This window comes from Bos indicus x Bos taurus, chromosome 8, assembly GCF_003369695.1.
Source record: "Bos indicus x Bos taurus breed Angus x Brahman F1 hybrid chromosome 8, Bos_hybrid_MaternalHap_v2.0, whole genome shotgun sequence".
NCBI lineage: Eukaryota > Metazoa > Chordata > Mammalia > Artiodactyla > Bovidae > Bos > Bos indicus x Bos taurus.
Genome location: NC_040083.1, coordinates 84,647,188 through 84,674,153, shown reverse-complemented (window position 1 = coordinate 84,674,153; position 26,966 = coordinate 84,647,188). Strand labels below are relative to the sequence as shown.

The 26,966-nt window shown below is 43.0% G+C and overlaps 1 protein-coding gene and 1 non-coding gene across 9 annotated transcripts in view; one reads left to right on the top strand and one right to left on the bottom strand.

The window, feature by feature from the left end:
* Positions 1 to 539: 539 nt before the first annotated feature.
* Positions 540 to 26,966, bottom strand: part of WNK2 (WNK lysine deficient protein kinase 2) — a 147,033-nt gene continuing 120,606 nt past the window's right edge. For 5 of the 8 annotated variants that reach the window (XM_027550329.1, XM_027550331.1, XM_027550333.1 and 2 more), the window contains 4 exons: positions 25,943 to 25,987; positions 24,240 to 24,499; positions 3,577 to 3,688; positions 540 to 744 (listed from right to left, as the gene is read on the bottom strand). In XM_027550329.1, the coding sequence (XP_027406130.1) occupies positions 719 to 744; positions 3,577 to 3,688; positions 24,240 to 24,499; positions 25,943 to 25,987 (443 nt within the window). In that variant the 3' untranslated portion in view covers positions 540 to 718. The remainder of the gene's footprint in view (positions 745 to 3,576; positions 3,689 to 24,239; positions 24,500 to 25,942; positions 25,988 to 26,966) is intronic. The other 3 variants (XM_027550330.1, XM_027550332.1, XM_027550335.1) reach the window with 1 other exon arrangement.
* LOC113897960 lies at positions 17,701 to 17,834 on the top strand. The gene has a single exon (XR_003512473.1). It is a non-coding gene; the product is annotated as a small nucleolar RNA SNORA43 (small nucleolar RNA).

The following is a 26,966-nucleotide window of genomic DNA, read 5'->3' as shown; positions in this document are numbered from 1 at the left end:
CGAAGGGTCATTTCAAGCCACTGTGGATGCCTGTCCTGTGCCTGGGGGATGTATGATCATGTCAAGTGACAGAGTAAGGAAGCCTGAGGGGCAGCATAATGAATGGAGCTGTGTGCACAAAGGCCCAAGCCTGGATGGGCCAAGGAGCCATCAACAGAGATGGGCACCACTGTTCAGCCTCCAGGGCTCTGCATAGAAAGGGGCTGTCCTGGGTGTGAAGGAGGAGAATGAAAATTGGGGCCAGGATGCCTGCAACCCACAACCTCAGCTGCTTCTCTGAGAGGTGGGTCTTTATCACACGTCTGACCCATACTAGCTACTATCTGGACACAAGGACCTTGAGCTACCCTGGGCACTATTAAGCACCATAGAAAGTGTCATCCCTATATTCAAGAACCCCTTAGCTAAGGGTACTTACCCCCAGACCCGTCCAGCTGTGCGATCCCAGGAGTTTCTCCAACACCCTCATTCACTTACCACCATCGCGGGTTACCTGCCTGTCTGGGGACCACCAGAAAACAGAGTTTGAAAAACCAAAGTCCTGTTTCCCCCAAAATATTTTTTTATTCTTGCTTACATTTGTGTTTCCAATTGTGAATAAAAAATGCTTAGAAAGTGATTACAAAACATCGTGAACCGGACACGAGGCGTGGGCTCGCCTTCTCTGCGTGAGATGACACAGGGCCTGGCGTCTGGGTCTGGGTCGGCCTGCCTGGGCTCAGTCGGGCTTCTCACTTTCAGAATCTAGAAAACAAAACCGCCACAGCTCATTATAGGCCTGCCGTGACCACGTGAGGCCCCGGAAGTTGGAATGGTGACACCAGAGCTGTCACACTCCGTGGAGGACCGGGCCGCCTGACCACGACCCAGGCACTATACAGATAAGACTCCTGGCTGCCTCTGTCATCTGGCCTCCTTCCACACTGAGCAACCGCCCGAACCAGGCAGGGCCTCCCAGGGTCCGCACAAATGTTGCTCTGGAGAGTGAGGGACCTCTGGCTCCTTGGGCACAGCAAGCAGAGCAGCATCCCAAGCCGCCTCGGCCTCTGCTCAGAGCCAGTGCTGAGGTGGAGCACTGTGGGTGGCCGGAGCACAACGCCTGACTGCACCTCGGTGGAAACACAGGACAAACAGACCAGGGCAGAGACCCCAGCTGGGTGGAGTGGGAGGAACCGCAACCCCCAGCTTGAGTGCGTGCAGCAGGCATGCAGGGGCACCGCCAGCTGAGCAAAAGGCCATCAGGGCGGGTAAGCCAGGAAAACGTGGTGAGCCTTGCAGGGGGCCTCCCCCAACTTGCACCTGCTGGACAGCAGAGCCCCTCCAGTGACTGGAGTGCAGGTGGCCCAGCCCCCACCCAGCTGTGTCCAGGGTGAGTCACACAAACCTGGCTTTCTGTTAGACAACATGGACAGGGGTCAGAGACACCTTTCAGTTGGCCATGAGACTCATACCCTCCATAGGCAGAGGCTACTGTACATCCAAATGCAGTTCAGATTCAATGTCTGAAAGCCGAGTGAACAGGCTAACCTAGGCCCGGAGCCACAGAGCTGGCCTACGAGCCCTGCCCAACACCCCAGTCTCATCGTCCAAGTCAGGTCAGCTCAGCGTCAGTCACACCAGATCCTGCCAGGAAGACAGCACCTGCCACTCAGCCCCCTGGCCTCTCCTGGCCACCCCAGCCTCCTGGGCGAGGTGCTGACAGAAGCGTATTGCTGAGAGTGAAGCTGTGCCAGGACAGCAGCGCTGCCTGCCAGGGCTGCCCACCCGATGCTCCCTATGAGACTGGCTGGTTCAGCTTCTCTGTGGCCAGAAGTTAAGAAAAAGATGTGGCTCCACACTGTTTTCAAGCAAAAATGTTTATTTTTCTCCTTCAAATATACAATCTCTTGGAGAGTCTGTGCCACTGACCATTCCTGTTACAGGCCAGGACTCCAAACCGCATGTCTGGTACAGCAGGGCAGGTGTGGGAAGAGGGCAGTTTCCACCACTCTCAGGAACCAGGCGCACATGATTCTCAATCCAAGGACCCAGGGGCACATTACAGAGAACAGAAATCTCTTACTATAGCTTCATGCCCTGGCAGAAGATTCTGCATAATCACCTAGAAAATTCAATTCTAACTGAATTGACAGAATAATACATTTAAACCAAAAGAATTCAGCCAGTCCTAGTGAAGTCCCAAAGTACAACAGAACTATACAATTCACATCTGGGCAGCCCAACCAGCTGCCTCCCAGTGGGAAGTGGGAAACATCTTGGCCAGTGGGGAGTGGGGCCTTCAGCTCCCACCCTGGGCTGTTTGGTGCCTGTCTGAGATGAGTAGCACTGAAATTTCCAGGAGAGGATCCCTCCTACCCCCAGCACGATGGCTTGGTGCCTGCAGAACAGTCTGGAGGCCAGAGGTGGGCAGAGTAGCCTGTGAACACTGGGAAAGCTAGGCCCAGGTGGCCACAGGCCTCTGTGCAAACAACAGAAAAGGAAGGCAGGCTGGGAGGGGAGGTTGGTGGGTCCCCTGAGCAGAAGGGGCCACACTCTCTCTGCAGAGCAGGTGGCCTGCCTGTGCTTCTGCACCTCCAGACACAAACCTTTACCTCCCCCACACTCAGAGCAGCCCTGCAGGCTTTGGGTCATGTCTGCTTACCCAGCACTTTACAGCAGTTCCACATAGCCAAACACAGATGCTAACATTCCTGACTAAGAGATCAACTACCATTAGCAATGCACTGCCCCAATAACCATGCACCCCTGGGCAGTCTGCTGGCAGTGCCCACGGCACTGCAGTTGAGGGAATTTGTCCATCTGTTTGCTATCTGTGACCATACAGCTGGAGAGATCTCATTTTATGAGTACAAAGCAGAGTTACTCTAGCATTTGCAACTCTTCAATATTCAAGGTCACTAGTTCAATTTTTTTTAAAGCATGTACAACAGAAAAGATCAGACTTTAGCTTCAGATTTGTAAACCATTCATATCTCTGCAACTTAAAGTGGGAAATAGAGATATCAATGCACAAACCAACTATAAATGAAATACACCTTTCCTGATACACGGTTTTTTAAAACACGTCTTTCCATCAGGGAATGGAAAAGCTGGAATTCAAGGCACTGTACTTCTGCAGGGTTATTACAATGTTCTAACCATCGATTCAAGTACAGGAAGTGAGTGCAAAGACAGCAAGTGTTGACCACAGGAACCTAAGAGGAAATAAGGTCTGCAGCAATAAAGGAAGCAACGATTGCTGCCCATGTGCCAGCTCCCTGGCTGGACACCCATGAGCAGACAGGGAAGGACTCGGAGGCCAAACCACAACCCGACTCCTCCAGGCTGTTCAGTGTCTTCCACTGGCAAGTAGTGAGACAGAGAGCTACATGATCTGCAGCCTGGGGCCGGGCATGCTGACCACAGTTGGCCTGAAGAACACAGGGAGGGCTGGCGCATCTGCTGCGCCCAGGCTTGGCCCCGCGTTGAGGCTCCGGCTGCCTGCCTGGGCTGCCCAGGGACCCCAGGACACTGGAGCTGGGATCAGGCTTCCATACTGGCCCAAAGGTGGGGCTGGGAGGCAGGAGAGGGCAGTACCTGGCATGGGCACAGGAAGGGCTGAGGCAGCTCCAGGAATGACCACGGTGGGTACAGGGCTGGGTACCGGGGCCAGACATGGCATCCCCATTGCTGTTCGAGATGTGTTCATCTATAAGACAAGAAACATGGCTTCAATCAGCTAGCATCACTCAGTGGCCTTGGGGGTCCCTGCAGTTTCTCCATCCTCAGGAGAGGGTGGTCTCAGGACATGCCCTGGGGCACCTTTTAATGGCTGACATCAGAGTGAAAGTGTGGGGCAAGAAGGCAGCCACACGCCGTGAATGTCCACAGGCCAGAGTGGGCTTCAAAGCAGACCCAGCAGGACCTAAACCCTGAGTAACAGTGAGGGAACCACACACCCCCACCCAAAGGCCTCCTGCTTGACTAGTCAGTGTCATGATGGGAGGTCCAGAACAGCTGGGAGCTCTGCACGGCTGTGCCCAGAGATCTGGAGTGGGGGGCAGGGCGGCACCTCTGCTCCCTGCTCCTCAGGTACAGCCCCGGAAGAGAAGCAGCACAATGAGAAACAAGCTGTGATGGTTAGTGAGGCCAACATGGCCACGATGCAGAAACCTTATGAAGCCACTGCAAGAAGAGATTACAGACCAACAGCCTTCAAACTCTCTAGACACAATGTTGGCAAATATAACCAAGCAATTAAAAAAAAAAAAAAAAGATAAAACATCAGAGCCAAGTGAGGTTTTGCCCCACGAATGCAATGATGTCATCCCAGCAAAAATCACTGCATCTCCCCACAGTTACATACCAAAGGAGAATTCCATGTGATGCTCCCCACAGATGCAGGGGGAGTATCTGAGAAGTTCCACACTCCTTCACAGAAAGCACAGGGTCCCTCCTCCATCTGGAAGGGCCTCTGTAGAACCCACAGCCAACCCTGTGCCAATGGTGAAATGCCAAATGTATTTCCCCTTGCCCCTTGCTCCCCTTGCCCCTAGCCAACACTGTATGGGAAAGTTCCAGCCAATAAAAGAAAAGGAATAAGGAACACAGACTGAAAAGAAAAAGGAAAACCATCCTTATTTGCAGACGACAAGACCGTGTATGGAGAAAACCAAAAAGAGCAGACAAACCAATTTCTAGAACTAAGAAGTTAATTTAGCAAGATTGCAGGATACAAGGTACAAAAAATAACCATATTTCTATATGCTACCAACATAATCTGTAAAAGGATATTTTAAAGCAATAAAATTTATAATCACATTCCAAAATATCAACTATCTCAAGGTTAAATTTAATGAAAGATGTGTAACACCTTTACACTGAAAACTACAAAACTTCACTGAGAGAAAATTAGACATAAACAAAGAAACGTCATGTTTATAATAGACTCGCTACTGTTAATGTGTCAAATCTTACCCAGATGATCAACAGACTTAATACAATCAGAATAAAAATCCAATAAGGCTATTTTGTAGATATATACAGGCGGTTTCTAAAATGCAGATGGAACTATTAAAAACCTAGAAAAATCAAGAAATTTTTGGAGGACAAATAAGTATTAACAGATACAAACTATACATAAAAAGATAAACATCAAGAATTTACTGTGTAACACAGAATTATACCTGATATCTTGAAATAACATATAATGGAATACAATTTGAAAAAAAAATGACCACTAACTAAGCCTTCAGCAAACAAAACCAGCAAATGCTGGGGAAGGCAGGACTCTGTTTTCCAGAGGTATCACTTATAATATTCAGATGTCCAGTTTTCACCAAGAAATCACAAATATTTATACACAGAAAATGGAAAGTATGATCCATACAAAGGGGAAAACTCATTAACAGCACCTGTCCCTGAAGAAGTCTAGACACTGTACTTACAAAATAAAGACTTTCAATCTACTGTTTCAAATACGTTCAAAGAATTAAAGGAAACATGGACAAAAAGGAAATCAGGATAATGACGCATGAACAACATGAGAATATCAATAAAGTCAAAGAAGTTATAAAAGGAACCAAATATTAGAGCTGAAATATTAGAGCTAAAAAGGATAATAACTGAAATTAAAATTCCACTAGAGGCTTCCCTAGTGGCTCAGATGGTAAAGCGTCTGTCTGCAATGCAGGAGACCTGGGTTTGATCCCTGGGTTGGGAAGATCCCCTGGAGAAGGAAATGGCAGCCCACTCCAGTATTCTTGCCTGGAAAATCCCATGGATCGCAGAGCCTGGTAGGCTACTGTCCATGGGGTCGCAAAGAGTCAGATACAACTGAGCAACTTCACTTCACTTCAGAGGAGCTCAAAAGCAGATCTGAGCAGGCAGAAAAAGAATCAGCAAATTTGAGACCATATAATTGAAATAGTCAGTTCTAAGAAACACAAAGGGAAAAAAAAGAAGATAAGTGTACAGAGTCTATCAAGAAGAGAAAACTAAAAACAGGAAAAAATACTTGAAGTACAGAAAGAAAAGACTGTCAACCAAGATTCTACACTGAGCAGGCTGAAGGAGAAACTAAGACTTCTGGATAAACAGAAACAAAAGCAGGTTGTTACTAAAAGATTTGCCTCACAAGAAATGCTAAACAAAAAACTTTCATTTCAGGTTGAAATGAAAGGATAATAGTAACTCAAAAGTCATGGGAAGAAATAAACGAAGCAACTACATAGCTAAATATGTAAGCCAATACTATTGTAATTTTGGTTGTAATTCCTTTTTCCCTTACATGATTAAAAAGGCAAATGCATTATGTAACAATTATAAATCCATGTGAATGGGCACACAGTGTACAAAGATGCAGTCTGTGCAAAAACACAGAGGAGAAGGGATGGAGTTACACAGAAGTAAAGTGCTCTCGCACTATTGAAACAAGGTGGTATCATTCACATAAAGCTGTTACAAGGCTAAGATTTTAACTGTAAACCCCAAGGTAATCAATAAGAAAATAAAAATATATACAGAAAAGTTAAAAGGGGGAGGAATCAAAACACACTACAAAAAAAACCTTAAGGCAACAATGAAGTAATTGAGGAATAAAAAACTGTAAGACATACAGAAAAAAAATCAAAACACAGTAGAAATCCTTTATTGTCCATAATTACTTTTAATGTAAATGGATTGAAATCGCTAAATAAAAGATTGGCAGACCGGATAAAAAAGCACAAGTGATCTATATGCTGTCTACAAAAAACTCACTTTCGATACAAACACACAAAGACGTTGAAAGTAAAAGGAGGGAGGAGAGGAGATCAAGATGGCAGAGTAGGAAGATGATGCCAACCTCACCCTCCCCCATGAACGCATCAAAAATACATCTAATATGTGGAGCAACTCTCCCTGAAAATAAACTGGAAATGGAAAGAAAAATTCTTCTAAAACAAAAGCTGTAAAAGAAAGAGCCATATGAGTCACGTAAGAAGGGAAAGGAGCTATCAGCCTGGGATCTGGGCCCACAGAAGAGAAGGGTGGTATGTGGCGGTCACCAGATCTCTCCTGCTGGTGATTTGACCTACATATTTGGTACTTCAGCTCTAGGGTCCAACATGCTGACCTTTACAGTATAGGAGTTCCAGAAGGGTATATGTCTTCTTCAGTGGTCTGAAAATCAACTGGACTTCGAGGAGGGTGAGAAACCTAGAAACCTAGACCCAAGCTTGCTTACTCCCAGGAATGAAGTGTAGGATGGCGTTCTGGAGAGTTTCATGAAACTGCCTAGCATGTGCCCAGCCCCTCTACCTCTGGAGATTTCCCACCAGGTTGAAAGCTGTCATTGCTAAGCAGAGTGTGTAGCTGGGGATGGAGCTGGCTCAAACCTAACCTTGCATATAAATGGGGCGAGTACAGCCACTGCTGGTACTCAGAGGCAGCAGATCAGGAGCTGATTGGGGCTGACTAGCTTGCTGGGACTGTCCCACTGTATACCCTGCCCTGCACCTGGTGCCCACTGCAGCCCTTTCTGCTCTGGCACTGTGCCTCCTGGGGCAAAGGTGCCATTTCTAGGAGAGGGTAGAGTGCACACTTGGAGGGAAAGCAACCAGCTCGGATACCACCCCTGCTCCAGCACCTGGGGACAAGTCCCCACCCCTGATAGGGTAGCGATGACCACTCAGCATAGAAGAAGCTTCAGTTCACACTTGGCTATGGCTCTAGTCCCTCCATCTCCAGCCCCATCACCCACCAGGTGATACCAGACAGCACATCCTGGGGGGAGACATGACCCATCAGATCCACCTCTCACATCAAAACTGCTGAGCACAGGCAGACTGCATAAAGGTCTCCACATAAGTACAACACACCAAGATCAGGATAGGTAACAGTTTCACCTAATTTCATAGCAAGAGGAAATGTTAAGCAAAGTGAGAAAACCAAAGAATGTCTTTCCAATGAAAGAACAATGACAAAACCACCAATAAGAACAGAGAGAATTTACCAGATAATGAGTTCAAAGCATTGGTAATAAGAATGTTAAACAAACTAGGGAAAAGAAAAGATGAACACAGAGAGAATTTTAACAAGGAACTAGAAAGTACAAAAACCAGTCAGAATTGAAGAATGAAATAACTAAAGTGAAAAACATACTAGAAAGAATTAAGAGAAGACTAAGTAATAGAGAAGAATGCACAAGTGATCTGGAAGACAGAATAATGGAAATCACCCAACCAGAATGGTAAAAAGATAAACAAATTTTTAAAATATGAGAACAGTTTAAGGAACCTCTGAGACAACATCAAGTATGCTAACATTCACATTATAGAGGTTCCAGAGAGAAGAGAGAGTGAAGAGGGTTGAAAATGTATTTAATGAAATTATGGCTGAAAATTTCCTGAACCTGAAGAAGGAAACAGATATCTAGGTATTCAGAGCATTCCAAACAAGATGAACTGAGAGATACAGACCAGAACGTATCATAGTTAAAATGGGAAAAGTTAAATTAAAGAGAAAAATTAAAGGTAGCCAGAGAAAAAGTCACATAAAGTCACATACAAAGGAGTACCCATAAGTCTATCCGCTGAATTTTCTGCAGAAACTTAGCAGGCCAAAAGGGAATGGCATGACATACTCAGAGTGGTCAAAGGGAAAAACCTACAACTAGGATTATTTCCAGCAAGACTATCATTCAGAATTGAAAGGGAAATAAAGAACTTCTCAAATAAGGAAAAACTAAAGGAGTTTAGCCAGAGAAGGCAATGGCACCCCACTCCAGTACTCTTGCCTGGAAAATCCTATGGACGGAGGAGCCTGGTAGGCTGTAGTCCATGGGGTCGCGAAGAGTCAGACACAATTGAGCAACTTCCCTTTCAGTTTTCACTTTCATGCACTGGAGAAGGAAATGGCAACCCACTCCAGTGTTCTTGCCTGGAGAATCCCAGGGATGGGGGAGCCTGGTGGGCTGCCGTCTATGGGGTCGTGTAGAGTCAGACATGACTGAAGCGACTTAGCAGCAAAGGAGTTTATCAATACTAAACCAATCCTAAAAGTAGTCTTAAATTGTTTTCCCCACGTGGAAAAGAAAGAGGTACAAGATGTAAGAATTTATCAGTTCAGTTCAGTTTGATCACTCAGTCGTGACTGATGTCTCTTTGAGACTCCATGGATTGCAGCATGCCAGGCTTCCCTGTCCATCATCAACTCCTGGAGTTTGTTCAAACTCACATCCATGAGTTGGTGATGACAGTAAGAATTTATAGGAAAGGAAAAACCCCACAAGTAAACACAAATATGTAGTAAAGGCTGTGGGTCAATCACTCAACATAAGCTAGTACAAAGATTATAAGACAAAAGTTAGAAAATCCACTATAACTACAATAAACAGTTAATGTATATACATGAAGATGTAAAATATGACATCAAAACCACAAAACATAGGGGAGGGTAGTAAAGTGTCCTTTAGAATGTATTTGAACTTAAATGGCTACCAGTTTAAAAAAGCAAATATACAGGTCAACATATATGAACCTCATGGTAACCACAATCAAAATACTACAATGGATACACAAAAAATAGAGAAAGTAACACAAGCATATCACTAAAGAAAATCATCAAATCAAAGGGAAGAAACTAAAGGAAGAAGAAAAGAATACAGAATGATAAAAACAACCAGAAAACAAGTAACAAAAAAGCAGTTAAATACAAACTTGTATGTATCTAAATGTTTCAATCAAAAGACAGAGCAGATAACTGGACCCATTTGTGTGCAAGAGACCCTCTTGAAAGACACACAGACTAGGATTTCTCTGGTAGTCTAGTCCATGGGGTCGCTGAGGGTCGGACACAACTGAGCGACTTCACTTTCACTTTACACTTTGATGCATGGGAGAAGGAAATGGCAACCCACTCCAGTGTTCTTGCCTGGAGAATCCCAGGGACAGGGGAGCCTGGTGGGCTGTCGTCTCTGGGGTCGCACAGAGCCGGACACGACTGAAGTGATTTAGCAGCAGCAGCAGTTATTAAGAATCCAGCTGTCAGTGCAGGGGTCATGGGTTTAATCCCTGGTCTAGGAAGATTCTACATGCCGTGGGGCTACTAAGCCCGTGTGCCACAACTACTGAGCCCACATGCTGCAAATCCTGAGCCAACATGCCTACAACTACTGAAGACTAAGTCTAGAGATTGAGCTCTGCAATGAAAGCAGTCGCTGCAATGAAAAGCCTGTGCACTGCAACTCGAGAGTAGACCCTGCTCACCACAACTAGAGAAAGCCTGCATGGAGCAATGAAGACACAGCATAGGCAAAAAATACATTAAAATAAATAAAAATTTCAAAAGACATGCAGACTATTTTTCATGCAAATGAAAATGACAAGAAAGCTGGTATCAATACTTACATCTTACAGATAAGACTTTAAAGGAAAGTCCATAAAAAATAAAACGAAGGGCATTATATAATGATATAGTGATCAATTAAAAAAAAGAATATAACATTCATTAATATATATACATCCCATATCAAATCAGATCAGATCAGTCGCTCAGTCGTGTCCGACTCTTTGAGACCCCATGAATCGCAGCACGCCAGGCCTCCCTGTCCATCACCAACTCCCAGAGTTCACTGAGACTCATGTCCATCGAGTCAGTGATGTCATCTAGCCATCTCATCCTCTGTCGTCCCCTTCTCCTCCTGCCCCCGATCCCTCCCAGCATCAGAGTCTTTTCCAATGAGTCAACTCTTCACATGAGGTGGCCAAAGTACTGGAGTTTCAGCTTTAGCATCATTCCTTCCAAAGAAATCCCAGGGCAGATCTCCTTCAGAATGGACTGGTTGGATCTCCTTGCAGTCCAAGACTCTCAAGAGTCTTCTCCAACACCACAGTTCAAAAGCATCAATTCTTCGGCGCTCAGCCTTCTTCCCAGTCCAACTCTCACATCCCTACATGACCACAGGAAAAACCATAGCCTTGACTAGACAGACCTTTGTTGGCAAAGTAATGTTTCTGCTTTTGAATATGCTATCTAGGCTGGTCATATAGGTACAACTAAATTTATGGAAAACAAATATTAACAGACATAAAAACAAGAAACTGACAATAATAGAAAAATAGTAGGAGAGTTTAACATTCCACTTACATCAAGGGACAGATTCATACAGATGGAAAATCAATAAGGAAACAGTGGTCTTAAATGACACACTAGACCAGATATACATAATAGATACATATATATAGGGCATTCCATCCCCAAAACAGCAGAATTCACATTTCTTTTCAACTTCACATGGAAATGAGCTCCAGGATAGATCACAGACTAGGCCACAAAACAAGTCTCAATAAATATAAGAGCACTGAAATTACATCATGCTTTTTTCCCCCAACCACAGCAGTGTGAAACTAGAAACCAATTACTGGAAGAAAAAACACAAACACATGGAGCCTAAATAACATGTCTTTAGAAGAAACAATGGGTCAGTGAGGAAATCAGAAAAAAAGAGAAATAAAAACAAAAACACACCTTTGTACCACTAATGTGATGCAGCAAAAGTAGATGTAATAGGGAACATTATAATGATACATACATATCTGAGCATACAAGAAAAATCAAGCTATCTTCTACGTAAATGAATTAGAAAAAGAACAAAGCTCAAGTCAGCACAAGTAAAGAAATAATTAAGGCATTATTTTAAAATAATATTTTTTATTGATCTTTATTGAAAAATAATAAAGATCAGAGAGGAAATGAATAAAATAGAGACAAAAAATAGAAAAGATCAATGGAAGCAAGAGATGATTTTTTAAAAGGATAGACAAAATTGATAAGCTTTTAGATAGGCTCATTAAGAAAAAAAGAGAATTCACATAAGCAAAGTAAGATAGGAAAGAGAAGACTACAACCAATATCAGTGAAACACAATATTGTCAGAGAATATTACAGACAGTTATATGCCAACAAGCTGAACAACCTAGAAGGAATGGATAAAAATCTGAGAAACACAAAATACTCAAAGACTGAATCAGAAAGACAGAAACAAACTGAACAGATCAATAAGAAATTGAATTAGTGTTAACAAAAAAAAAAAAAACACTGCCAGCAAACAAAAGTCCAGGTATAGATGGCTTCCCAGGGAAATTCTACCAAATACAATAAGAAGAGCTAATACCTAGCACCAATAAATGAAGCGGGGGAAACACTCCCAAATTCATTCTATGAGGCTATTATTACCCTGATAAAATTTAGGAAAAGGCATTACCCAAAAGAGAAAATTACTTCAGTATCTCTGATGAATATAGACACAAAAATCCTCAAAAATATTAGCAAACCAAATTCAACAACATATAAAAAGGATCATATACCATAATCAAGTGTGATTTATTCCACAAATGCAAAGATAGTTCAAAATCCACAAGTCAATCAGTGTGATACACCACATTAACAAAAGGGAGGATAAGAATCACATGATCACTTCAATAGACACAGGAAAAACATTTGACAAAATTCAACTTCCATTCATGATAAGGACTCACAACAAAGTTGGTACAGAAAAAAACATATTTCAACATAATAAAGGCCATTCATGACACATTGACAGCTAACATACTCAGCTTTTCCCTCTAAAATCAGGAACAAGATAAGGATGTCCACTTTTGCCACTTTCAACATAGTACTGGCAGTCCTAGCCACAGCAATCAGATAAGAAAAAGAAACAAAAGGTATCCAAATTTGAAAGGAAAAAGTGAAAATGTCACTATTTGCAGATGATATATTATATATAGAAAATTCTAAAGTCCCAACAAAAAACTATGAGAACTAATTAATGAATCCAATAAAGTTGTAGGATATAAGACTGACAAACAGAAACCTATTGCTTTTCTAAACACTAATAATCAACTATCAGAAAGCAATAAAATAATCCCATTTAAAATTGCACCAAAGAGAATAAAATATCTAGGAATAAACTTAACCAAAGAGGCAAAAGGTCTATAATCTAAAGACTACAAAACTAAGGCAAAGGAAACAAAAATAAAAATAAACAAGTGGGAATTAATTAAACTTAAAAACTTTTGCACAGGTAAAGAAACCTTTGACCAAAAGAAAAGACAACCTATTGAAAGTGAGAAAATATTTGCAAAGTATATGACCGATAAGGGGTTAATATCCAAAATAAATAAACAGCTCATATAACTCAATATAAACAAAACATCTTATTTTAAAAAATAGGCAGAGGACTGGAATAGATATTTTTCAAAGAAAACATACAGATGACCAAAGGCACATGAGAAGATTTTCAACACTGGTTATCAGAGAAACGTAAGTCAATACCACAGTGAGGCATCACCTTACACCTATCACAATAGCTATAACCAAAAAGATCACCAATAACAAATGTTGGCAAGGATACTGATAAAAGGGTACCCTAGTACACTGTTGATGGGAATGCAAATTGGTGGAGCCACTATGGAAAAATTATAGAGGTTTTTCAAAAAACTGAAACTAGAAAGACTATATGATTCAGCAATTCCATTCTTGGGTATGAATCAACAGAAAATGAAAACACTAATTTAAAAAGATACATGTACCTCAAACGCATGTTCACAGCAGCATTATGTACAACAGCCAAAATATGGAAACAACCTAAGAAACAGATGAATGGATAAAGATATGTGGTTTACATATATAATGGAATATTACTCAGCCATAAGAATGAAATTTTGCCATTCACATCAATATAGATGAAGCTGGAGAGTATTGTGCTTAGTGAAAAAAGTCAGAGAGAGAAAGACAAATACTGTATCTGATCAGATATATGTGGAATCTAAAAAAATGAACATAACAAAACAGATACAGATTCAAAGATATGCAGAAAATAAATTAGTGTCTACCAGTGGGAAGCTGGAGGGAGAGAGGGCAAGACAGTAGCTGGAGATTAAGAGATATAAACCAATATGTATAAAATAAATAAGCTACAAAGATATATTGTACAGCACAGGGAATATAGCCAACATTTTATAATAATTTTAATGATATACATCTATAAAAATATTGAATCACAATGCTGCACATTTGAAACTAATAAATAGTTTAAATCAACTATCAGTTCAGTTCACTTCAGTTCAGTCGCTCAATGGTGTCCGACTCTTTGTGACCCCATGAATCGCAGCATGCCAGGCCTCCCTGTCCATCACCAACTCCCGGAGTTTACTCAAACTCATGTACATTGAGTCAGTGATGCCATCCAGCCATCTCATCTTCTGTCATCCCCTTCTCCTCCTGCCCTCAATCCCTCCCAGCATCAGGGTCTTTTCCAATGAGTCAGCTCTTCGCATGAGGTGGCCAAAGTTTCGGAGTTTCAGCTTCAACATCACTCCTTCCAATGAACACCCAGGACTAATCTTTAGAATGGACTGGTTGGATCTCCTTGCAGTACCAGGGACTCTCAAGAGTCTTCTCCAACACCACAGTTCAAAAGCATCAATTCTTCGGTGCTCAGCTTTCCTCACAGTCCAACTCTCACATCCATACATGACCACAGGTAAAACCATAGCCTTGACCAGACAGACCTTTGTTGGCAAAGTAATGTCTCTGCTTTTGAATATGCTATCTAGGTTGGTCATAACTTTCCTTCCAAGGAGTAAGCATCTTTTAATTTCATGGCTGTAGTCACCATCTGCAGTGATTTTGGGGCCCAAAAAAAATAAAGTCTGACACTGTTTCCACTGTTTCCCCATCTATTTCCCATGAAGTGATGGGACCAGGTGCCATGATTTTCGTTTTCTGAATGTTGAGCTTTAAGCCAACTTTTTCACTCTCCTGTTTCACTTCTATCAAGAGGCTTTTTAGTTCTTCTTCACTTTCTGCCATAAGGCTGGTGTCATCTGCATATCTGAGGTTATTGATATATCTCCTTGCAATCTTGATTCCAGCTTGTGCTTCTTCCAGCCCAGCGTTTCTCACAATATACTCTGCGTATAAGTTAAATAAACAGGGTGACAATATACAGCCTTGACATATTCCTTTTCCTATTTGGAACCAGTCTGTTGTTCCATGTCCAGTTCTGAGTGTTGCTTCCTGACATGCATATAGGTCAGGAAGGTCTGGTATTTCCATCTCTTTCAGAATTTTCCCCAGTTTATTGTGATCCACACAGTCAAAGGCTTTGGCATAGTGAATAAAGCAGAAATACATGTTTTTCTGGAACTCTCTTGCTTTTTCCATGATCCAACGGATGTTGGCAATTTGATCTCTGGTTCCTCTGCCTTTTCTAAATCCAGCTTCAACATCTGGAAGTTCACAGTTCACGTATTGTTGAAGCCTGGCTTGGAGAATTTTGAGCATTACTTTACTAGCATGTGAGATGAGTGCAATTGTGTGGTAGTTTGAGCATTCTTTGGCATTGGAATGAAAACTGACCTTTTCCAGTCCTGTGGCCACTGCTGAGTTTCCCAAATTTGCTGGCATATTGAGTGTAGCACTTTCACAGCATCATCTTTCAGGATTTGAAATAGCTCAACTGTATTTCAATTAAAAAAAATTTTTTTTAAGAAAGTAAAATGACATGAAATAAAACTCCTGAGAGCTCATCCAAGATGGTGCAGCAGGAAGAGCTCGGGTTCACCCCCTCTCAGGAGCATACATACACACAAAAAATGCTGAGGAGCCATCAATAAAAAAGACTGAAAGTGGCCAAAAAAGATATGCTACATCCAAGGATATAAGGAATAAGCAAAAACAAGATGGTAGGAAGGGTATACTTGCAATATAATCAAATCCCATACACACTAGATGGACTATCCACAAACTGGAGATTGATCACATCGCAGAAGTTCTCCCACATGAGTTAGAGCTTTGAGCCCCAAGTCAGGTTCTCCAGGCTGAGGCTCTGATAGCAGAGGGAGGAGCCCCAAAAGTACCTGGCTTTGAAGGCCAGCAGGGCTTGACTGTAAGAGCTCCACAGGAGTGACTGAACTGAACTAGACCACAAAATAATGCAGAAAGATATAAATCATACAAAGTATACTTTCTAACACAATGGATGAAACTAAAAAACTAGACGACTGGCATATATATATACACATACATATACATACATACATAGAAAGTAAATGACAAACTCAAACAACCAAATAGTCAAAGACATTATCACAAGCAAAACCAGAAAACACCTTCAGTTCAGCCACTCAGTTGGGTCTGATTCTTTGCAACCCCATGAACTGCAGCACACCAGGCCTTCCTGTCCATCACCAACTCCTGGAGTGTGCTCAAACTCACGTCCATTAAGTCAGTGATGCCATCCAACCATCTCATCCTCTGCTGTCCCCTTCTCCTCCTGCCTTCGATCTTTCCCAGCATCAGGGTCTTTTCAAATAAGTCAGTTATTTGCATCAGATGGCCAAAGTATTGGAGTTTCAGCTTCAGCCCTTTCAATAAATATTCAGGACTGATTTCCTTCAGAATGGACTGGTTGGATCTCCTTGCAGTCCAAGCGACTCTCAAGAGTTTTCTCCCACACCACAGTTCAAAAGCATCAATTCTTTGGCGCTCAGCTTTCTTTATGGTCCAACTCTCACATCCATAACATGACTACTGAAAAAATCTAGCTTTGAATATAAGGACTTTTGTCAGCAAAGTAACGTCTCTGCTTTTTAATACGCTGTCTAGATTTGTCATACTTTTTCTTCCAAAGAGCAAGTGTCTTTTAATTTCATGGCTGCAGTCACCATCTGGAGTGATTTTGGAGCCCAAAAAAATAAAGTCTGACACTGTTTCCACTGTTTCCCCATCTATTTCCCATGAAGTGATGGGACCGGATGCCATGATCTTCGTTTTCTGAATGTTGAGCTTTAAGCCAACTTTTTCACTCTCCGCTTTCACTTTCATCAAGAGGCTCTTTTGTTCCTCTTCACTTTCTGTCATAAGGCTGATGTCATATGCATATCTGAGGTTATTGATATTCCTCCCTGCAATCTTGATTCCAGCGTATGCGTCACCCAGTCTGGCATTTTGCATGATATACTCTACATATAGGTTAAATAAGCAGGGTGACAATATACAGCCTTGACATACTCCTTTCCCAATTTGGAACCAGTCTGTTGTTCCAGGTCTGGTTCTAACTGTTGCTTCTTGACCTGCATACAGATTTCTCAGGAGGCAGGTCAGGTGGTCTGGTATTCCCATCTCTTAAGAATTTTCCAGTTTGTTGTGATCCACACAGTCAAAGGCTTTGGCATAGTTAATAAAACAGAAGTAGATATTTTTCTGGAATTCCCTTGCTTTTTCTATGATCTAACGGATGTCGGCAATTTGATCTCTGGTTCCTCTGCTTTTTCTAAATCCAGCTTCAACATCTGAAAGTTCACGGTTCACATATTGTTGAAGCCTGGCTTGGAGAATTTTGAGCATTACTTTACTAGCGTGTGAGATGAGTGCAATTGTGTGGTAGTTTGAGCATTCTTTGGCATTTCCCTTCTTAGGGATTGGAATAAAAACACATTTTCCAGTCCTGTGGCCACTGCTGAGTTTTCCAAATTTCCTAGCATTTTGAGTGCAGCACTTTCACAGCATCATCTTTTAGAATTTGAAATAGCTCAACTGGAATTCCATCACCTCCACTAGCTTTGTTCGTACTGATGCTTCCTAAGGCCCACTTGACTTCATATTCTAGGATGTCTGGCTGTGGCTCACACCATCGAGATTATCTGGGTCATGAAGAACTTTTTTGACTGCCCTGCAGATGCCGGATTTGCCGGCACCACGGGTGCGGCCGCCCTGCTGCGCCTGTGCCGTTGGGGCAGAGAGAAAGCGGCTATTTCTACGCTCAGTGCTCAGAACCATGGGCACTAAGAATGGTTTGTAGCCAAACATCAGTGGGAAAAAAAAAAAAAGAACTTTTTTGGATAGTTCTTCTGTGTATTCTTGCCACCTCTTCTTAATATCTTCTGCTTCTGTTAGGTCCAAACCATTTCTGTCCTTTATTGTGCCCCATCTTTGGATGAAATGTTCCCTTGGTATGTCTAATTTTCCTGAAGAGATCTCTAGTCTTTCTCATTCTATTGTTTTTCTCGATTTCTTTGCATTGATCACTGAGGGAGGCTTTCTTATCTCTCCTTGCTATTCTTTGGAACTCTGCATTCAGATGGGTGTATCTTTATTTTTCTCCTTTGTCTTTCATTTCTCTTCTTTTCTCAACTATTTGTAAGGCCTTCTCACACAACTATTTTGCCTTTTTGCATTTCTTTTTCTTGGGGATGGTTTGATCCCTGTGTCCTGTACAATGTCATGAACGTCTGTCCATAGTTCTTCAGGTACTCTGTCTACTGTATCTAATCACCTTAGAACAAATTAAAAGGAAAACACAATAGTGTCCAGAGGGAAATTTGTAACTGTAAAAGTCTACATTAAAAAAGAAAGATCTTAAGTCAACAACCTAACTGTATACCATAATAAAGATTATAAGTAAGGTACATACGGAAAATACAGAATAGAAAAACAATAAAGAAAAATCAATGAAATAAAAACTTGGTGTTTTAAAAAGATAAAAAACTGGCAAAGTTTTTAGCCACCAAACTGGAAATTCAGATGAAATATACAAATTCCTAGAAACACATAAACTTCCAAAACAGACTCAAGAGGAAACAGAAAAATCTGAATAGACCTATAACAAGTACTGAGATTGAATTATGAAGAAAAAAAGAAACTCTCAACAAAGAAAATCCCCAGGATAAGATGACTTCCCTGATGAGCTGTACTATTTAAAGAATTAAAACCAATACTTCTCAAACTCTTCCAAAAAGCTGAAGAGGTAGGAAACTTCCTAAATCATTACATGTAGCCAGCATCACCCTGATATCAAGGCTAAAGATATCACAATAAAAAAAAAATTATAACCTAATACCTTTGATAAATACTGATGCAGAAAGTAGCAAACTGCATTCAATCAATTCAATGACCAGGTGCAATTTATCTGAGGAATGCAAGGATCATTTAATATATGAAAATCAATCAACATAATATACCATTAGTAGAATGAAAGATTGAAAAGCTATGATCATCTAAATGCAGAAAAACCACTTGTCAAAATCTAACACTCTTTCATGACAAAAGCACTCAACATACTAGAAATAAAACAGAATATTCTCAGTATGATGAAGGCCATATATAAAGAATGATGTGAAATATCATTATGATGTGAAAAATCTGAAAGCTTTTCCTCTAAGATTAAGACAAAGATGGCCACTTTTGCCATTTCTATTCAATATAGTACTTGGAGTTCTAGCCGGAGAAATTAGGCAAGAAAAGGAGATAAAAGGCATCCAAACTGGAAAGAAAGAAGTGAAATTACCTCTGTTCAGAGACAACACGTTCTTCTATGCAGATAGCCCTAAAGAACATACACACACACATGCAGACAAACTGCTAGAATTTATGCATTTAGCAAAGTTGAAATGGCAACCCATTCCAGTGTTCTTGCCTGGAGAATCCCAGGGACGGGGGAGCCTTGTAGGCTGCTGTCTCTGGGGTTGCACAGAGTCGGACACGACTGAAGCGACTTAGCAGCAGCAGAAATAGAATAGCAGTTACCAGTGGCTGGATAACCAGAGTTACCAGAAACAGGGATTGTTGTTCCTTCAGTTCAGTTCAGTTCAGTCGCTCAGTTGTGTCCGACTCTTTGCGACCCCATGAATCACAGCATGCCAGGCCTCCCAGTCCATCACCAACTCCCAGAGTTCACTGAGACTCACGTCCATTGAGTCAGTGATGCCATCCAGCCATCTCATCTTCTGTCATCCCGTTCTCCTCCTGCCCCTAATCCCTCCCAGCATCAGGGTCTTTTCCAATGAGTCAAATCTTCACATGAGGTGGCCAAAGTAATGGAGTTTCAGCTTCAGCATCATTCCCTCCAAAGAAATCCCAGGGCTGGTCTCCTTCAGAATGGACTGGTTGGATCTCCTTGCAGTCCAAGGGACTCTCAAGAGTCTTCTCCAACACCACAGTTCAAAAGCATCAATTCTTCAGCGCTCAGCCTTCTTCACAGTCCAACTCTCACATCCATACATGACCACAGGAAAAACCATAGCCTTGACTAGATGGACCTTTGTTGGCAAAGTAATGTCTCTGCTTTTGAATATGCTATCTAGGTTGGTCATAACTTTCCTTCCAAGGAGTAAGCATCTTTTAATTTCATGGCTGCAGTCACCATCTGCAGTGATTTTGGGGCCCAAAAAAATAAAGTCTGACACTGTTTCCACTGTTTCCCCATCTATTTCCCATGAAGTGATGGGACTGGATGCCATGATCTTCGTTTTCTGAATGTTGAGCTTTAAGCCAACTTTTTCACTCTCCTCTTTCACTTTCATCAAGAGGCTTTTGAGTTCCTCTTCACTTTCTGCCATAAGGGTGGTGTCATCTGCATATCTGACGTTATTGATATTTCTCTCAGCAATCTTGATTCCAGCTTGTGTTTCTTCCAGTCCAGTGTTTCTCATGATGTACTCTGCATATAAGTTAAATAAACAGGGAGACAATATACAGCCTTGACGTACTCCTTTTCCTATTTGGAACCAGTCTGTTGTTCCATGTCCAGTTCTAACTGTTGCTTCCTGACCTTCATACAGATTTCTCAAGAGGCAGGTCAGGTGGTCTGGTATTCCCATCTCTTTCAGAATTTTCCACAGTTTATTGTGATCCACACAGTCAGAGGCTTTGGCATAGTCAATAAAGTAGAAATAGATGTTTTTCTGGAACTCTCTTGCTTTTTCCATGATCCAGCGGACGCTGGCAATTTGATCTCTGGTTCCTCTGCCTTTTCTAAAAACAGCTTGAACATCAGGAAGTTCACGGTTCACGTATTGCTGAAGCCTGGCTTGGAGAATTTTGAGCATTACTTTACTAGCATGTGAGATGAGTGCAATTGTGGTGGTAGTTTGAGCATTCTTTGGCATTGCCTTTCTTTGGGATTGGAATGAAAACTGACCTTTTCCAGTCCTGTGGCCACTGCTGAGTTTTCCAAATTTGCTGGCATATTGAGTGCAGCACTTTCTGAGTAGTTTCTGTCTGGGATAACAAAAAAGTTCTAGAAATGGATAGTCGTGAATAGTTAAGAAAAGAACCAAAACCTTATTAAGAATCACAGATATCTGAAGAACACAATCAGCAGAGCTGACCAACAGGACCTGGCCCAGCAAAGAGAGTTGATGCGGTGGAGTCTGAACAGAAAAGTAGAGACTAGCCTGCCCAAGGCTTGGGTGCAGACCCTGCAGGGCCTTGGGGCCAGGTTATAAGCTCTCAATTCTGTCCCAGAATAATGGAACATAGATTTGAGGAGTTTAATGGAGGTGCATTGTCAGGAGGGTGCTAGAGAAGAGGAACAGAGGAAGTTCAGACGGGGAGTGTGGATATGAGACGGAATCAAAGAGGATGACCTCAAGCACCTGTGGAGCTGGACCAAGACTGACAACTTGGGTCAAAAATCCAGTCCCAGCAAGCTTTAAGGAACTGAAAACACACGAAATTTGTTCTCTTACCACAGTCCATTTATGCTAAAAAAAAAAAAAAAACTAACAAAAAGATTAATAAATATATTGCTCAGTTGTGTCCAAATCTTTGCAATCCCATGGACTGTAGCATGCCAGGCTCTTCTGTCCATGGATTTCCCAGGCAAGAATACTGGAGTGGGTTGCCATTCCCTTCTCCAGGGGATCTTCCCGACCCAGGATTGAACCTGAGTCTCCTGCTTGGCAGGCGCGTATTCTTTACCACCTGAGAAGACCCTAATAACTATATTACCTCAGTTAATTACTATATTACCTCAAATCACCATAGAAACTATAAAATATTTGAACAGAAGGCTAAAGAAAATGCTATATATCAAAATCTTTGGAATGCAGCTAGTATCAGTAGAAGGCATTTTATAGCCTGAATACCTGTATTAAAAAAGAAGAAAGGCTCAAAATCAATGCACTACATATCTCAAGAAACTTTCTAGAAAAAAGTAACCCAAAGATAGAAGAAATAATAAAAGGAAGAAACTAATGAAATTACAGTAAAGAATTATCATCAAAGTGATGTGTTCTTTGAAAAGGCTAATAAAATTTATAAACTCAGAGAAATCACCATTATCAGGAATGAAAACAAGACATCACTGCAAATCCTGCAAACCGTGAAGAGAAGATATTATAAGCAACTTTATGCCAATTAATTGGAAAACTGAGATAAATTTAGAGATGTACCAATTGTTAGAAAAGCAGAATTTAACAGAAAGAATAGAAAACCTAAATGGTACTAAAACTGTAAAGGAAATGAAATCCATAATGGAAACCTTACCCTCAAGGGATGGAGAGAAATGTGACAAATACATACAAGCAAAATGCCAATCACAGCTCACAGGTAGAGGGTACCTGAGAGTTCACTGAAGAATTTTCAATCTTTTGTACATTTGAAACTTTTGAACCTTTCCACACTGAAAAAAATAAAATAAAAGGCCATCATCAAAAAAATCTACAAACAATAAATGCTGGGGAGACTGTGAAGAGAATGCTGGTAGAAATGTAAATCGGTACAGCCACTATGGGCTTCCCTGTGGTTCAGCTGGTAAAGAATCCGACTGCAATGCGGGAGACCTGGGTTTCAATCCCTGGGTTAGGAAGATCCCCTGGAGAGGGGAAAGGCCACCCACTCCAGTATTCTGGCCTAGAGAATTCCATGTACTGTATAGTCTATGGGGTCACAAAGAGTCAGACATGACTGAGTGACTTTCACTTCACTTCATAGCCACTGTAGAGAACCGTATGGAGGCTTCTCAAAAAACTAAAAATAGAGCTACCATATGCTCCTGTAATCCCTCTCCTGGGCATGTATATGGACAAAAACATGGCCCCAAAGGATACATCCAGCTCAGTGTTCATTGTAGCACTGTTTACAATAGGCAAGACATGGAAGCAACGTACGTGCCCACGGACAGATGAATAAAGATGAGATACCCATATACAGTGGAACATTACTTAGCCATTAAAAAGAATGAAATAGTGCCTTTTGGAGCAACATGGATGGTCTTAAAGACTGTCATACTGAATGAAGTAAGTCAGACCAAGCAAGACAAATATTGTAAAATATCACTACTTTATGCAAAATCTTAAAAAAAAAAAAAGATACACATGAACTTATTTACAAAGCAGAAACAAACTCACAGACTTGAACGAACTTATAGTTACTGCGGGGAAGGAACAGTGAGGGAGTTTGGGACTGACATGTACATACTGCTATATTTAAAATGGACAGAGACTTCCCTGGTAGTCCAGTGATTAAGAATCTGCCTTCTAATGCAGGGGATGGGAGTTCCACCCCTGGTTGGGGAAGATCCCACATGCTGCAGGGCCACTAAGCCTGCACATTGCAACTACTGAGCTCACACACTCTAGAGGCTGCATGCCACAACTAGGGAGCCTGTGCGCCAAACAACAGAAACCCCACACCACAACTAGAGAGACGCCCCCATGCACAACCAGGGAAAGCCTGTGTGCGACAAAGAGCCTGTGGGCCACAGTGAAGACTAAGCGCGGCCCCCTCCCCCGCCAAACAATGGCTAACCAACGTAGCACAGGAAACTTTGTTCAGTATTATGAAACAACTTAAATGGGAAAAAAATTTTGAAAAAAGAACAGATACATGTGTATGTATAACTGAAACACTTTGCTGTACCCTTGAAACTAAGACCACATTATTAATCAACCACATTCCAATATAAAATAAAAAGTTAAAAAAAAAAAACAAACAGAATAAAATAAAATCTCCTGGCCCAGATGGCTTCACCAGTAAACTATGCTAAACATTTCAGGGAGAAAGAACATAATCTTGCACAAACTCCCCCAGGAGACTGAAAAAGAGGGAATACTCCTTCAGTGTAGGTTTTTAAGTCAGCAGTCCTGATCCAGGAACAAATCACACAACAGAACCAAAGACAGCAGCTCCTCACTTCTGCCCTACATGTTCTGGGCACACCTGAGCTAAAACACAACAAGAGGTATGCCCCTGGGTACGTCATGCAGACCACGCCCACTTTGCCAGCTTGGGTTCTGATGGAAGACAATGAAGGTGGGGCCACCAGGACAAGGCCATACCTGCAAGCTGCTGGCCAGTCCCACCTAGGCACTGCCCAACACCGGGTCAGGGCCTACTGCTCCGCTGAGATCTGGAGTCATGGCTTCACTCCCATTCCGTCCCCTGGACTCTGGGCAAATCCACCCCCCTTCACCCCCCGACCATGCCCCACTTACAGCCCGTGCCTCGCCAGAGGCCAGGGGCCAGCCTGCTGTGGCCTCCATGTCATGCAATTTCTGCGTCTGCTTCAACTGGTTGAGTGACGGCTTTAGTGGTGTGGCCCCGACTGTCTTGCTTGTCCACTCGTCCACCAGCTTGTGCAGATCGTCCGTGAAGGTGCCTTTCTTGTTGTTGCTGTTGTTCACCTGCGCCTGGATGTGCAGGGCAGGTTGGGGGCCCGGCTCAGGGCCCGGGACCAGGCTGCTGGTGGAGGACCCTGGGGAGCACACACAGGCCAGGGTTGGTGACACCGCCCACCAGCACCACTGGCGGCTGCAGTCATTTAAACAATGGTCTTGCTTAAGCCAGGCAACACCTTGCTTCAGGAGATGGTCTGCATTTGGGGGTCCATGCAGTTTTAGACACAGTGGAGTGATCTCAGGCTATAGGGCTTTGCCAGGCAGCCATCACCCATCTCAACAGTCAGGGGACAGGATCCCAGCTGCTGGCAGCTTTATGCAGTATCCCTTCTGTGCCCACACTGCCCAGAACCACCAGACCTCCGTGTGAGGGAGTTCAGAAAACTGCCGGTACAGCTGGACACAAACTAAGGGCAAAGTCCTCCAGCTTCTGCACTCTAAGTTCTAACATGAGTATTCAGAGGAGACTCAACAATACTTTGGGCAGAATGCTTAGCAGCTGCCAATATCCTTCCAGCAAAGGGAAAACGCTTGCAGTGGGCTGGACTGCTGTTTCCGTGAACGATAATGATTTGGTGATCTGGAGTTTAAGACACAGAAACCATGCCTCTCCTTACCAGAGCATGTAATAATAATAAGGTGTACAAACACCCAGAGGCTTGGTGCCAACTAAGGGGCTGACGCCTTTAGAAGGAGGCCCAGATGCCCACAGAAGGCCTGGGGCTGTGGCTTAGGTGAAGCCGGACAAAAGTGAGCACACCTGGGTGCTTTACTCAAAGATCTTTTTTAAGGACCAAAATAGGACTTTTAAACTTTTTAAAATTGTGTCCCTTTCCTCCTCCAAGTACATAATTTCTGGTTGGCAATTTTGGATAAGCCAATTTTTAAATTTTCTGCACTAAATAAATAACCTAATGACCATCTCTTCAAACAAGTCATTGCAAAACGTAGTTTATTTTAGAGGCTAGCAATGAAAAAGCACAGACAAACAGTTAAACATTAGTGATGAGATTTTACACATGTTGCTATTTCTACATGAACATTTCAGCCCAAAAAGAAAAACAGAAAAATTTTAAAAATTAAAAAAAACAAGAGGCATGAGATGAGAGCAGTGGGCGGCCCAGGTAAACTGATACCCATTTTGTCCCGGCATCTCTCCTCTGTGGGGGGCACTCATCTTTAGCACTTGAAGGAAATACTCATTCCTACGGTTTTGGAAAAGGAGCCAATTAATGATTGGTAATACATGGACGTTTCGGAGAAGGAAAGCCAGTTAGATGTGAACTGGCGAGAATGCACAAACTCTAGGAGCCACGGAGGCTTGAAAGTGTGCCAAGGGCAGCTATCTCGCCAGGTGGAAGCCCAGCAGCATCCACGGAGGGTGGGCACAGAGCGGGTCCACACCCGCCTACCCGCTGGGCCCTCGGCTCCCGGTCCAGCCGTGGAAACCCTGATGCGCACTAGCCACAATAAAGCCCATGCGATGGAAGCGGACAAGGGGTAAAAAACCCGATAATTACGACTGCTGTGCTCTTTGCCTAGACAGAGACGCTTCAAGGCAGACCCTGCAAGGGAAAAAGAAATGACACAAGACCACAGGGTTAGGCAGGACAGCACACGAGGGGGACAAGCCACCACACTCTAAGCAAAAGTCATCAGTGTGCGAGGAGGAGCAAAGGCCAGCAGTTCAGAAAGAAGGGACCAGCCTCCTGGGCTAACTGGGAGGCCCCCAAGTCAGTGTGGAGGTTCACACGAGCTTCGCCGAGGGGCGGAGGTGCAGGGCCAAGCCCCAAGCTTCAGGTAGAAGTGTGTGTGTCTCTAGAAGCATATTCCAAAAAAAGAAAAAAAAGAAAAAGAGAGAAAGAGAGATAAAGAAAGAAAGAAAAAAAATTAAAAAAAAAAAAAAAAGCAAAGCACACTGCTTGGCTTTCAAATGTAAGGTTTTGGGGAGTCCTGCTGGTTGAGGCAGGATGCCCATTAAAAGTCAGCCAGGAGAGCTCTCAATGGAGCACAGCCTGGCCCTGCCTGGCATAAGGCTCATGGGCAGTTTTCCAAGTGCAAAAAGATACATTGTTTTGCAGATTTGAGGCCAATCCCAGATCTTGGGCTGCCCTGAACAGGCCAGTGGTGAGCGTGGAGGTGGAAATATGAGGAGCCCTGTCTACAGAGGCTGGAGGGAAGCTGACCCTCATTCTCAGTAACACGGCTGCCTCATTGGGTATTCCCTGTCCATGGGGCAGGGTGAGAGGCCTCCTTACCACACCATCACTAAGAGCTCCCAGACCCTGTACTCCCAGAGGCTACCTGTGCTAAGACAGATGGGCAGTGACTTTAGTGCTTGGCATTGACAATTAGTGCCCACCTGGAGGGCCGTTGAGCTGGCCAAAAGGGGCTGCCACACCCGGCTTACCCTGTGGCATTCCAGGCAGCCAAGCAGGCAAAGGTGGGATGGGCAAGGACGGCTCAGGTGCTCCCAAGGTCACTCAGCAAGGCACGCTAGCATGGAGGGTCTGTTTGTGCTCCTGCCCACGGCCCCTCCCCTGG